This window comes from Elephas maximus, chromosome 2 (genome assembly GCF_024166365.1).
Source record: "Elephas maximus indicus isolate mEleMax1 chromosome 2, mEleMax1 primary haplotype, whole genome shotgun sequence".
NCBI classification, from domain to species: Eukaryota; Metazoa; Chordata; class Mammalia; order Proboscidea; family Elephantidae; genus Elephas; species Elephas maximus.
The window spans coordinates 129874492-129889218 of NC_064820.1; the positions used below are offsets into that span (position 1 = coordinate 129874492).

Here is a 14727-nt window from a genome sequence, read left to right on the forward strand (position 1 = left end):
AGGTAGAAAGCAATCTCAAAAGAAGGACATCTTTTCTCAAATTCAGTTACAGACTCTTGAGACTTATATGGAAGAGCTTCAGCTATGAAAAAGAAAAAATCAGCCATTTGCATCTAAAAATGTTTACAGCATCAAGATAGACTATACAAGGTCTGATTCTAATATTTTCACTTCCTTAGATATAATTATAAAAGATAAGCACTGATTCTTACTTTCAACATAGTCAGCTCTGTGTTTCCCTCAATGTCTCCTGACACTCTCCTCGATTTATGGAGTTAATTACATTCTACAAATCTTAGCTTCTAAGACCTCAAGATCCTTAGCTGCTAAGATCCACGAGTGAAATCATTTTTGAACTGTGAGTACTGTGATAATATATCTAGGATTCTGTAGCAGGGCCATGATTTCAAATATTCTTGTGTGCGAATATAAATTTACATATCAGAATGTAAATTTATTTGTAAATGTGGGTCACACTGTGTTCTGATTTTTGGTTCTAATAACATGATCCCTGTAGATAAACATTAAAACTTTGAAATGAAGTGTGTTTTAAAAAAGTTCTCATTTTTAAAACTCCAGTTAATCTTTTAAATAAACTTTGCTACTCACTAAATGAATATGTCTATACACATATAAGTTAATTAGTTATATATATATTTATATACATATGTAATCAAAATAAATTCTGCAACCTAACGTTTTGTTGCGGTACACCCTACAAACAATAAAATAAAAGCATATTGAAAATTAGCTATCTTTTGCCAGTGATTTACTTAGCTCCCTGAGATAAGGCCAGAGATTTGGCACTCATCCGGAGTTGGAAAGACCTGTGTCCCTAAAGGGCCATCAAATTATTTCACTGGTCAGCTGGGAAAAAGGAACCAGAAGGGACTGTTTGTCAGATAGGTTGACATCTGTGGCTCAACTTAGAGGAGGAGATATTTACTTGAAGTCACAATCCTGACTATTACTGAGAGCTTAGTGTGATAATTTTACCATCTTTTCTCTTATAAATTTACAGACTTTTTGAGAGTTGAAGGTAATATTAGGATTCCAGATTAGTTTGATACTATTGATCAGAGTCCGGGAAATACTTGTTTGCCTTGGAGAACCCATGAGAGTTCTTGTTTTCTTCCATTCACTACACACACTTCTACCTCTCTTGCATCCTTTTATTTCCTTGGCCTCAGAATTCACCTTTTTGAGGCTCTTATTTATAACAAAATAAGGCCAGTCTGTGACTGAGGGCTCCTCCCTCCTTTGTTTGCCAAATTCTATTCAAAATCACCTAGAATAGGAACGGGCTCCTTCCCTATTCACTAGGAATGGCCAGGGAAAAAGTGACCCCTTTTATGCGCCCATATCGAGATTACAGCTTGGCATGGCATGACTTCTAGATCTTACTGGAAAATCAGGACAGCATTCTCAACTATCAGTTTCTGAGATTAAAGAAAGCATCTGCAGAAATGCTTTAACAATTTCAGGTCTTGCAGGCACCATTTATTATGCCAGCATGGGTTAACACACTTCTGGGTCCAAATGCAGACTAAGCAACTCAGGAAAAATGTTGCTCTTACATTTCCTCCGTATTTCTTCTAGTTATATATCCTTTGGCAAATATTACAAAATTATGGCTTTATTTGATACAGAAATTCAGAGGCAGAGTAATCTGGTCCAAGACAGTGAGTCTTTAAATACAAATATTCTTCCAGACTACCATGAAGTAAGGGCATATACATTAGAATATATATCTAACATGATCCCATTGACCATAATTAAACCCTGTGCCTTAAAATAGAAGGTTCCTGAACTTATCCATTAGAGAATAGCTTGCTGTCCCAACAGAATCTGGTTCTGTACATTCTTTCTAAATTTGATTTGATGAGCTCAAGCCCCCCCAAAGTATCCACTCTTTCCCTCCAAATTTATTTGTATGACCAATGTAGTTGTCCTCTAACCTCAATCTCCTATCAGGAAATATTCAGCCACTAAACAAAATAATAATGAGGTTTCTGGGAAGTATAGAACACCACTCAGTTTTTCTATTTTGGCAAGAAGAGGTTTATAACAGGGTCAGCTGTACCAGTATTGACTGCTGCCTGACAATTGCTTGTACTCCCTAATTCTCCAGTTCAGTTTATGGAGACAAAGAAATGTCTATTTGGTGATGTTTGGCAAAGGAGTGGCCAAGATTGCTCTGCAAATTTCCTGGAAGGAAGTATCTTCCGTCTGGGCTCTAATCTGGATTATTGAACTGCATTCCCAAACAGCACACACTCTTCTGGTGATCATAGCAGTCTTCATGGTTAAGCAGGAAACCTTTGAAATTGACCAAGTTCCAATTCCCACGTGCCTTCCTTGTCTGACATTTAGCTAGCACTTGCCCTTTCGTTCAGCCTCTCTGGACACGGAAGCCGTGAGACTTTTGGTTGTTATTTTACCATTGGAGCCCTGGTGGTGCAGTGGTTAAGAGGTTGGCTGCTAACCAAAAGGTTGGCAGTTCAATCTACCAGCCGCTCCTTGGGAACCTTACAGGGCCATTCTACTCCGTCCTATAGGGTTGCTATGAGTTAGAATTGAGTTGACAGCAACGGGTTTGGTTTTTTTTCAGGGGTTAAAGGATGGACAGAAGGAAGGGAGCACCATTTCCTGGTAATGGTATAATTCCAAAATTAGTCTTACAAACAAAGGAGGGAGGAGACCTTGACATCACTGAATTCCCACAGCTGTTGTAGCTAGAAAATTCTGGACCCCAACCAAAAATTTCAGAATGAATCTTCTTACTCTTTGTTATTTATAAAATCAGTAGATTTCCAGACTTCTCACAGAAGAAGAGCCTAAATACACAGTTTGAAAATAATGGGGAGAGAAAGAAGAGGAATTTTATATGTTCCTGACCAGATAGAATTGATTTTCAACAAATGACTATCTCCCTCCAGTTTATAAGTTTTAACGAAAGTAGATTACAGGGGACAGTAAGAGTTGTCTTCTGTCCAGAAAGCTTTCCCACCTTCTCTTATCTGATAACATTTCCTGGCCCTTGACCTCTGGCACATGACCCAGGTGTGGTCACTGACAATACCTCATTGCCTTGGCCATAGTGATTAATCTAATGGGTAAGAATATAATACAACTAGGGTCAGAGTCCTTCTGAGATTTCTTTTTTTCTTGAGCTTTTATTTAGTTTTATCTAAGAGTAAAAGCCTTTTACCACTATCACCAGCAGTGTTATTAGCACAGTACTTTATATTACCATATTTATTACTCATTTAATTTTTTTTTGTGTGTGATTTAGGTGAAAGTTTACAGAGCAAATAGTTTCTTATTAAGCAGTTAATACACGAATTATTTTGTGACATTGGTTGCCGACCCTGCGCTATGTCAACACTTTTCCCTTCTCCATCCCAGGTTCCCTGTTTCCATTCCTACAATTTTCCTGTCCCTTCTTGCCTTTTCGTCTTTGCTTTTGGGCTGGTGTGCCCATAAGTCTCGTATACATGATTGAACTATGAAGCATGTCCCTCATGTGTGTTACAGTTGGCCCTATAAAAATAAGAAACATTGTGGTCGAGTCGATTTGGACTCATAGCAACCCTATAGGGCAGAGGAGAACTGCCCGATAGAGTTTCTAAGGAGAGCCTGGTGGATTCGAATGCCCACCTTTTGGTTAGCAGCTATAGCACTCAACCATTATGGCACCAGGGTTTCTGTTGGCCCTATAGGCCTGTCTAATCTCTGGCTGAATGGTGACCCTCTGGAGTGACTTCAGTACTGAGTTAAAAGAGTGTCTGGGGGCACTTAAGGCTATGTTGGCATCTCTTGCCTGGAGGGGAGATGAGAGGGTGGAGGGGGTTAGAAGCTGATGAAATAGACACGAAAAGAGAGTGGAGGGAGATGGTGGGCTGTCTCATTAGGGGGAGAGTAGTTGGGAGTGTGTAGCAAGGTGTATATGGGTTTTTGTGTGAGAGACTGACTTGATTTGTAAACTTTCACTTAAAGCACAATAAAAATTATTTAAAAAAAAAAAAAAAAAGGAGTGTCCAGGGGGCATACTCTGGAGGTTTCTTCAGCAGCTGTCAGACCAGCAAGGCTGGCCTTTTTTTTTTTTGGTGGATTTGAATTTTGTTCTACATTTTTCTCCAGCTCTGACCCGGACCCTCTACTGTGATCCCTGACAGAGCAGTTGGTGATGGTAATCAGGCACCTGCTTCTGAGATTTCTGCATAGATTTTGTGAGAAAGAAGTTGTGTTCCTTGGAGTTGGGTATAAATTCAGGTTCCTTGGTTGCAAGTACAATAAGTCAGCTTTGACTAACTTAAGCAAATGAAAAATTATTGTATTTATGAAGTATTGTAAGGTCCTGATCAATGCATAGTTTTTACATGATTGCCTTTTCAGCCTAGAGATCTCTGAAATGTCCTTTAAAAATGAGAGCCACCCTGAATTTGTACATAATAAATTAGGGCACGACCCCCAGCTGGAAGTACTGTAATATTTCTTGAGGTCTTCTCTGTAATAAATCTCTAAGCTTTGCAGAGACTCCTGGAGCAGGCCCTTATCATTGGGGGGACTTCTGAAATCAGAAAATTTTGGCTTTGGGGTACAAGGACTCTATTTTAGAAAACACAATCTCAGTGGATAAAGAGAAGAGATAACCTGACAGGTAATCTCTGAATGAGACCTAGAGATCATAAAAACAAAGACAACCCTGCTTTAGGACATACAAGTACTACCTAGGTAATGTCCCATCAATGGGAGCAAAACAAAGAGATGACTTAGGAGTCAACATGATTTTCACTCGGGCAATGAGAAGCTAGATACTTGGTACATTAATTGTGCATATTTTTAAAAAATTAAAAGTAAAAAAAAAAAGAATTTAGAAGGATCCATTCCCTTTAGTATGCTAGCATGAAATCTATAAGCCAGGTCTCTAATGTTCTGGTGAAAGATAAGAGCTTTCACCATATCAAATGACTTAACACTCATGCATCAACCATAGGATTTAGGCAATAAAGTCTTTTGCAAAGCAACTGTGTCTTCCTAAGCCAAAGGAAGCACAGATCCTTTTGAAATCTAACCTTAGGTTCTTGCATACTGAGGTTATCAAAAGGTGCATTTAAGCTATGAAGGGGTACAATAGGCATTTCACTGATCCGGCTACTAAATAAAGCCATAAGCACTTTAGTTGCAGGCTGTGGAAATGACGGAAGGAATCTGCCTTGGGCTGTGATTATTTGTACAAAGTAAAATCAACAAACTGCACTCAGGTAGTAAGTTTCCTGTTGTGCCAGTTTTATAATAAAAGTGTTTTTCTTTTCAGCTGGACTTTCCATTGACTTAAATCATTAATTTCCTTGGATGTAATTTAAGTATATAGTCAATGAAATAGTTTATTGTATCTGGGTAAAAGAAAACACATGCACACACACAAAAGCCCTAAACCAAAACGCTGGGAGCTTAATGTTTCATCAATTTAAATATGCTTAAAAGTGTTCCTAACATTCTGCAGCATCCCTCTGATTAGAAGAGCTGAATGGTAATCTAATAGATAGGATTACTTGGAAAACAATGAAACAAATAATGAAAAAAATTGTACACTTGGGTTTAAAAAAAAAGTTCTGATTTATTTGGAAATATTTCCTTAATCTGCTTGTTAGGCTTGCATGCATTAGTTTCTAACTATAATAGAGAAGTAGCTTTATGTTAATCCAAATCACATGTCGCTTAGAACCAACCCCACCACCCCTCGCCCCCACTCCCTGGCCCTGCAGTTTGAATTGTTACAGTGAGGCTGATGTTCAGGGTAGGTGACCATGACATAACTGGTTAGATTCTGGAAGGGGATTTCTTCCCCAAAGTCGTTCACTCCCCATCTTTTATGAAATTTACCACTAGAGATTTATTTCTTGGGTCATGAAGATCTTTTGTCCATCAAGAAGAATCTACTTTTTAAGTGCAAACACCTGTGGGATGGGTGACTCTTGAAGCATTGCATTACATTTCAACTTGATCCCTAGCTGAGAGTGTATTGGATGTATGTCGGTTTTGTCCATCACTTCTCCTCCTTTCTGCTAATAGGATAGTCTTTCCCTGAAGGAAGTGCTTTCTCCTAACACAACCCTGGGCTTCTGGTGGAATCTGTCAGTCAGAACACTCTACTTCTTTATCCTTATTACCCACAGCCATGACCCAAGCTTGGCCAACCTTATTCTCCACCCCTAATCACAGGGATTTGTCCATGTCCAGGGATGGGTACCCAACCCAAGCCAGACAGTTTGTTCTTGTACTTTTTCTAACTGGAGATGGTGGGAAAATGCTTTCTTTCCTCTCCAGAGGAGAGGTAATTAGGAGGCCAGCGCATCACTGCTTATGGGTGTGTTTCCAGTCTTTTGGAACACTCAGCTGGAGGGGATGAAGACTCAATGCAGAGGGAGGCAGAGATGAGTGACAGAATGTGTCCTGATGGTATCAGAGATGCTGACTCCATTGCACTCTAAGGCTAATGGCATGTGCCTTCTTAGTTTGTTTACACGTGCCAATAGATCCCCTTCTTCCTTAAGCAGTTATGACTGGGACATCTGTCATCTGTGACCAGCAGAGGTCTGAGAACAGAAAACAAACATTTTATAAAAGGACACAAGATAAGTAAGGGAGGGGTGGTGTTCTAGGTTCAGAGGTGTGTGTGTGTGTGTGTGCGTGTGTGTGTGTGTGCCTGCCTTAATTGGAGTTAAAGGGTGGTCATTGTGTTTTAAAGTCACTAGCATTTTTTAGATTGTATTTTGACGTGAACAAGACGTAGGGCAAGGTGACAAAGGTTTCTGAGAATGAGAACTAATGTCACTCAGGGCCACAACGGCCTTGGCATCTCCTGGGCTATTGAATTCAGGGTGAGGCTGCCTGGGACCAGATGGGAGAGTAAGAATGCACACGCATTTGATTAAAGACCTTAGTTATAGTTACCAGTCCACTGACTCAGTTTCCCCACCAAATAAGAGAAGCAATGCATAGTCCAGAAGTGAGTCATTCTTTTGATCCATGCTTGACTTTAAAATGGCTGGCTTGATTGAAATGTGTATATGTTCGTAAACACATGAGGGGAAATTTTTTTCTATACTGGTACTTTTTTTTTTTTTAAACAGAAAAGATGGGCAAAGAAGAAAAGATAGGATTTAATGTTTTCTTCCCAACCCCCCAACCATTAGAGTCCTAGCACCTTAAGATTATTTTAATTTTAACCTATCAACGTATCAAAAGAACAAAATCATCATTACATTGTCTTTAAACAAACAAACAAAAAAGACCCACTGCCATCTCAAGTAGATTTGGACTCATCAATCCAACTTATAGTGACCCTATAGGACAGAGTAGAACGGCCCTATAGAGTTTTTAAGGAGCACCTGGTGGATTCAAACTGCCGAACTTTTGGTTAACAGCCATAGCTCTTAACCACTATGCCACCAGGGGTTCCAAAAATTGTCATTAGAAAGTATGTAATAGTGTTTTTTGTCAAAATAAAAGTCACAAGATTCAGATATCTTGCAATAATATCTTTTTGCATCAGCTATAAAATATAGTTGGTTGACTTCAAGCTTCTCTCGAGTGAGCTGAAGATGTTTCCCCAATGTGCTCTATGGTCGTAGCTTTTTTTATGAAACCATTTTAAAAACCCGGCTATCACGCTTTACAATAGAAACCTTGAAGCACATAATATTCTCTAACGAGTTTTATTCATTAAGGTTTCATGGTGCTAAAATTAAATTCAGAAACTGTGTTATATGTTGTTTTGTTGAAAGAGAAGAAAATTGACCTTCAGCATGTGTTTCAAGGTGACTGTGTCTCATACCATTTGAACCCAGGGAAAGCGTGATTCAAAACTGAAAATCAAAACCAAACTCATATTCAGAGCTTTACCATGCAGTCAGATGCTGGGAGTGTCTCACTTTTTGTAGTCACGGCATCACCTACTTCCTCCTCCTCCATTTGTTTCCACATTGCTCCCCTTTTTCCAAAGTTACTTATGAGTAATAAAGGAAGCTTGAGTAAGAACAATGGCATGTTCCTGGCTTTACAAGAGTGGCACACATCAAAGGAAGACATTTATCCCAGGGAACCACAGTTTTGCAAGAGATCCACTGTGCAAAAACGAACTTTGATATTGATGCTACATAAAAAACCAAAAACCGAACCCGTTGCCATCAAGTCGATTCTGATTCATGGTGACCCCATGTGTCACAGAGTAGAGCTGCTCCAGAGAGCTTTCTTAGCTGTAATCTTTATGGAAGCAACCAAGCTTTTTTTCCATGGAATGGCCAATGTTTCAGCGCAAACTCTTTGTGGCACCCAGAAACCCCGTTGCTATATTGTTGTTGTGTGTGGTCAAGCAGAGGCAAAATGCAAGAATCCAATCCTTACTGCATCAGGCTGCTGCCAGCACTCTCGTGAAGGGTAAGTCGTTGCCCTGAAGTCCGACTACCCAAATATTGCTTGCACACATCTAACCTGGGGCCAGGTAATTAACATCTCTAAGTCTCTGCTTATTTTTGTGAATTCATAAATGTACTTACCTCAGAGGTTGTCAGAAAATGAAATACACGTGAAGTGTTTAGCAAAATGCCTGGCACATAGTATTAAATGTTAACTTGTATTATTGTTAATGGTGACAATCTGAGTTGTTTTATTTTGTGTCCCCCAATGTGTGTTTATAGTCCCATAGTTGGAGAAGTCTTTTTTAAAATCAAAAGCAAAGTGGCTATTAAAATTCTTGTGAATCACCCAGATTTTGTCCCCAACCAACCTTTCCTGCTTGTTTCCGGCTCATTCTGCTATTGTTTAAAACACTATTGTCTTCCCTTCCTTGTGCCTGTCTGCACTTTTAGACAAGCTTCTGGCTGCACTGGAGAGCAGAGAGCTGATCCCCGAGGGCCAAGGGCCTTCCTTCTTAGGCACTGCCCTTCCCTCTATTGCTCTCACTGCCAACAGGTTTGTGCAGCAACACTTAGCATATCTGTTTCAGTCCAGCTTTTCAGCTTCAGAGACTTTCCCTTAGCGGAAAAGTTTATTCATTCCCTGTCTCTTAAGGTAGAAAAGAATCCTGCCTGGAGCTAGCAGCTCGTGTGCTGTCTGCATTCATGCTAAATGGAGGTCAGGGCAGGCCAGCAGGGTGCTGGGCCTGGATGCAGCCGGCATTGCAGCCTCACTTTTTGCTTTGTTGCCAAGAAAACTGTATACATGATGGGCCAGTGTATAACTGTCACATGGTAATACTGACCTCTAGGGGCTGGCTTTCCTTCACATAGAGCCTTTATCTTCTCATTGAGCTCCAGGACTGTGATGGCAGCTTCTTGCTTAGCTGTTGCCAAATCAGTTTGTAGCTTTTTCACTTTCCTTTTGTGCTTTAGTTTCTTAAAAAAAATAAGAGTTTCCGTCACTAGAGACAGATGCATCAAAGGAATAAAAGAGGCTAATAGTGTCTGAACAAACATGGCCTTTGAAGCTCAGCTTTGATGAAATGCTCCCTGTTTATCTGGATTGAGTCCTGTTTGAGGTCTGTGAATCAGAGCAAATGTGCTCCTGAGGTCGGAGCAGTTCAATCCCCAACAATAAAGCCCCATTCGCCATCACGGTATCTCTCACCCTCTCTCATCTGAATCTGAACCCTGTGGGTTAGGGCTACTTATGCTAGAGGTAATTAGAGAAGAACTCTAGGTGCCTGCTGGCATTTCCCCACTGAGGTGCTAGCGCCTTAAAGTATCTGAGTTTTTTCTTTTTCAGTTTATAAGTGGTGGTGTTGTTGCCATTGAGTTGATTCCAACTCATAGTGACCCCATGTGTGCAGAGTAGAACTGCTCCACTGAGTTTTCAAGGTCGTGACCTTTCATAAGCAGATTGCCAGGCCTGTCTTCTGAGGTGCCACTGGGTAGGTTTGAACCACCCACCTTTCAGCGAGTAGTAGAGCACTTAACTGTTTGTGCTACCCAGGGACTCCCAATATCTAAGTGGACTCACCTTAAATCGGCAGAGCCTTGATCCTGAGTCATTTTTTGCCCCTGACACCATAATGGTTTCTATTCAAATAAACTAAAGGTTTTAGATGTTACCACAAAATGCTAATATCTGAAGATGTTTACTACAGTATCTATGTAGGGAAAGTGGTCAAGGGTAAGAAGAGTTTTCGAGCAATAGAGGACAGGAAGGCCTTGCTGTAAAATAATTTGTTTTATGAGATTCTAAACCTTTGAAAGAACAACATTGGGAAGTTGTTACATAACCAAAGTATTCACTTGGAGACTTTCTGAATAGAAAGCTCCTTTTATGAATTTCAAAGAGGATTGGATTTGTCAAAATGGGATTTATCTGCAACTCTGGTGAAGCTGTCTATTGTGGAAAGGGCTGGATTTGCATTTTTGTGTGGCTTTGGTGCAGCTGCTTTTTCACTGAAGAGCTCACCTTGCCAAATCTTTGTGGGCTGGTCATTAGGAAACCCAGAAAATAAACAACTTTTATTATCCAACATAAATCTTGAGATAGGGAAAGGAATGGTTTGTGCTCGCTAGGGAAGATCCTGTTCCTCCTGGGACCCAGAAGGGAGCACCCTGGGGCAGAAATGAATTACTCCCATATGCTGAGAGTAAAGTCAGCAAGGCTTATCAAAGATAGGATTAGATATGCCATATTTTCATGCAAATAAGACTCACGCTATACTTTTTTTTTGTCAACTGTGCACTCCCCTGTGCTATTTTTGTGAGTGCACCATGTCACACTTTGTATGTGTGGGCACGTTATTCGTGAAAAATTACTGTACACAGGTTTTCCATTTTAAAGACAGATTGTCTTCTAGACCAAAAGCAAGAAGATTGGGACTCCTTTAAAGCTTAATTAATAGCATGAACATGTCTAAAAGAGAATGTGTCATTCAAAAGAGAATGGTGGCCATGGACCTTCTTTAACGGGAGTAAGAAGGGTAGAATTTGGCAGGCCTCACCCAGCACAATTCAGGTGAGAGATGTCCAGAACCAACAATGCAAGTGTCTACTCTGGGTGACACATCTACTAACCAGTTGCTGTCAAGTCGAGCTGGCTCATGGTGACCCCATGTGCGTCAGAGTAGAACTGTCCTCCATAGGAATTTCAGTGGTTAGTTTTTTGGAAGTAGGTTGCCAGGACTTTGTTCTGAGGTACCTCTGGATGGGCTAGAACCTCCAAATTTATGGTTAGCAGCTGAGCATGTTGACCGTTTACATCAATCTGGGGCTAGGCACTTCTACATGTCGTTGTGTGCTGTTGAGTTGATCTGAATCATAGTGACTCTACAGGACAAAGTAGAATTGCCCCATAGGGCTTCCTGGGTTATAATCTTTATGGGAGCAGATTACTAACTAGGTCTTTGCTCCCAAGGAGCCACTGGTGGGTTTGAACCCCCAACTTTCAGTTAGTAGCTGAGTGCTTAACCATTTTGCCACCAGGGCACTTCTACTAGAGTGGTAATATTCCTTCCTTCCTTCATGTATTCTTTTTATCATTGTACTAGTAATTATGAAGCACCCCTTCAGTGTTAGGCACTGCTGCACAGGTGTTGAAACATCAAGGCCGATAAGGCCTCTACCTCCATGCCACAAAGCCCTTTTTATCTAACTCCTTTTCTTTGAGTCTACATTCACCAAAAACCTTCATGATTTGACCTGTCACATAGATTCAACACGTCTCTGGGTGGCACAAGTGGTTTGCTCTGAGCTACTAACTAAAAGCCTGGCAGTTCAAATTCTTCCAGCAGTGCCATGGAAGAAAGGCCTGGAGAACCACTTCCATAAGATTACTGCCAAGAAGGAGAGCAGTTTTACTCTGAAGCACATGGGATTGACATGAGTTGGAATCCACTCGATGGCAATGGGTAGATTCAACATGGAGATGTTCAGGGAGGGATGGAGCTGATCAAGAAATGCACATGTCTGGTATTTAATGATTGTATTTCTCAAAGTAAATTATTAAATTGGCTCTAATCGGTGAGCTGGTTAGCATCACTTGTTCATGAGGAGATGGTCCATCCTGGGCCTAATGTGATGATACCTTTGAGGCCCTATGTGGTCATCATTGACCTTTCCTGATGCTACTTCAAAACTCTTCCATGCTCAGACATTCACACCTGCCTTTTAGCACTTAGACTTTGGGGACAGAAAGTAGAAGGAAGGGCACAGAAATAAAAATTGAGGATGTAGAGGGAATGAGGGGAAGTATGGCAAGAGCGATTCAGAAGAGTGTTAATCAAATGTATCAAAAAAAAAAATCCCCAAAACAAAAAACATGATAATGGTCTGCATGCTGAAGTGTTAGGGTTTAAGTGTATGGATGAGTTCATTTTACACTGAAACCCATAAGATATAAGATGGATATAGGGGTGGATAGAGACATGAATAGATACGATAAATCAAAGATAGCAAAATATTAATTGTAGAATCAGGTTGTTGACTGCATGATGTTCACTATGCAATTATTTCAACTTTTTCTGTATGTATGAAATTTTCATAATATTAGGGGAAAAAGAATTGAAGATTTAGTTTCCTTACATTGCTCCCTACTCTTTATTCTTAACACCAAGCGCCAAACCAAAACCTTTGCCATGGAGCCAATTCTGACTCATAGCAACCCTACAGGACAGAGTAGAACTGGTCCATAGGGTTCCCAAGGAACAGATGGTGGATACAAATTGCCAACCTTTTGGTTAGCAGCCATAGCTCTTAAACACTGCCCACCAGGGCTCCAATTCTTAATAGCTGGTATTCAGATTCTCAAATCATGTTACAACCACTCGTATGCAGGTAAGTTTTCTCCAAAAACTTTTTTTTTTTTTTCAAAGTAGGCGTTGGTAGTAAATAAACAAAAGCAAAAATTATGGTGGGACTTAATGGGTGATCACTAGGAGCTGGCATGGTGTCACTCAGAAGTCTTTATCAGGTTATATTTCCTTTCTGACAGATGGCTTGGTGGGTACAGGGTAGAAACTCTGGAAAGACACAATTTCAGCAAAAGATTTAATTTCCTTTTTCATTCAAATTTCCAGACCACCTTTTGTCTTTCTCTTAAGACAATTACTGGCCTGTTTCTTATTATGTTATTACATTTGTATATTTGCCTTATCGTCTTAAAGAAATTGGGGGATATTTAGTTTGGAGAAGCAATTACAGTGGGTTGTGCCAGTTGACTTTAGATATCTGACGGAGTATTCAGAGGAGAAGTTGAGTCAACAGCATTGTTTTAGAGATACCATGAAGAACAAAGTGTAGGAAACAGAAGGAGGCAGATTTTGGCACAATGTGAGAAAGCGTCCCCAACAATGATAGCTGTATCCACAACAAGATGGAATGACTCCTGGCAAAGACCTGCCTGCTCTGGGGATGGTCAAGTGAAGACTGGATGAGGATCTTCCTGCAGGCCTATGGTAACTTCTGGGCCCCAGGTCAAGAGGTAATTGTAGGCCTGGACTACCTCCAGCTCTATTCACCTCTGGTTTCCTCCTGCCTCCCCTCTCCCCCATTCGCCCCTCGGAGGCACAGGGCATGCAAGAATGAATACCTCATAGCCTCTAACATTGGTGCGATTGTCAGGGATACTTTAAAGATAATTCTGGTATTTGTATGGAGTTGGATAAGATGACAAGAGGGCTTGTGAGTCTCTTAGAATTCAGGGATGATATGACATAAAACATACGAACTTTATCATTTAACTACAAGGGAACAAGGAGAGAGAAAATTAATTTTAAATTAAACGTTGAATAAAGGACCTACATTGGTTACTTAAGCTTTCTGTGGGGACCTTTTTGTTATTCATATAAATTTTAAAATAGTTTAAAGCCTTTCTCTTTTTTCTTTTCTCCAGACAGAACTACTCTATGCTATTAATTCATAGCTTTAATCAAGCCCTTTGGGCATTTCAAAAAATTCAATTTGCCAACATGTTTTTTATTAGTCATAGACATCAAATGATTTCAACAACGATAATATTTTCTTTATTTTGCTGGTGTTCACTAGCCAGGCAACCAAAATGTACTTGAGTCTAATGGAGTCCGTTATGGTCTCTTTGGTAACTATGAACTCACCTCTGGTGATTACTAAAAGAATAGGAAGGCTTTATAGCTTGGAGGTAAATTCCTATTACTTTCCTCTTTTCCTACTTCTCCTACAGGGTGAAATGAGGGAGGAAATCATGTATTTGTGCAATGTTTTGAAAAGGAAACATCAATCTGTATCACACTGCTGAATAGCTTGCATTATACCAAGTTAATGGGAATTAGAAATAATCAGGAACTATTTATAGAAGAGTTCCAACATGGATTTGCCAGCACTGTTTAAAATTCCTGGGTATTTCCACATACTTTGAATCATGGCCTGGGCTTTGTCATTTACCAGCCGTGAGAAATTGGGCCAGGCACATGACATTACTAAGTCTTAGATCCCATTTCATACAGCTGTTGTGGAGACCAAATAACATAAAGTATAAATGAGAGTGCCCAGTGCCCGGAGAAGCCTACGCCTGACCCATGGATTTGGGACTTCCCAGCCTCCACAGCCAAGTGAGCCATTTCCTTGATACGGTTCCTGAGTTCTGTGAGACACTGCGGCGAATTACAGAAAAACCAAAAATGAGAGGGAAGTACTGAGGGGAGGAGGAGTTGATGTTAGAGATGATGAAGTAGTACAGCAATTTGGAAAAGTTGGACATTTGGGACATCTTTAA

General features: G+C 40.2%; 1 protein-coding gene across 2 annotated transcripts in view; it reads right to left on the minus strand.

Annotated features, from left to right (window-relative positions):
* CCDC192 (coiled-coil domain containing 192) overlaps positions 1 to 14727 on the minus strand; it is a 234639-nt gene that overhangs the window by 56356 nt on the left and 163556 nt on the right. For both annotated transcript variants that reach the window (XM_049873260.1, XM_049873251.1), the window contains one exon: positions 9269 to 9401. In XM_049873260.1, coding sequence (XP_049729217.1) covers positions 9269 to 9401 — 133 coding nt within the window. The remainder of the gene's footprint in view (positions 1 to 9268; positions 9402 to 14727) is intronic.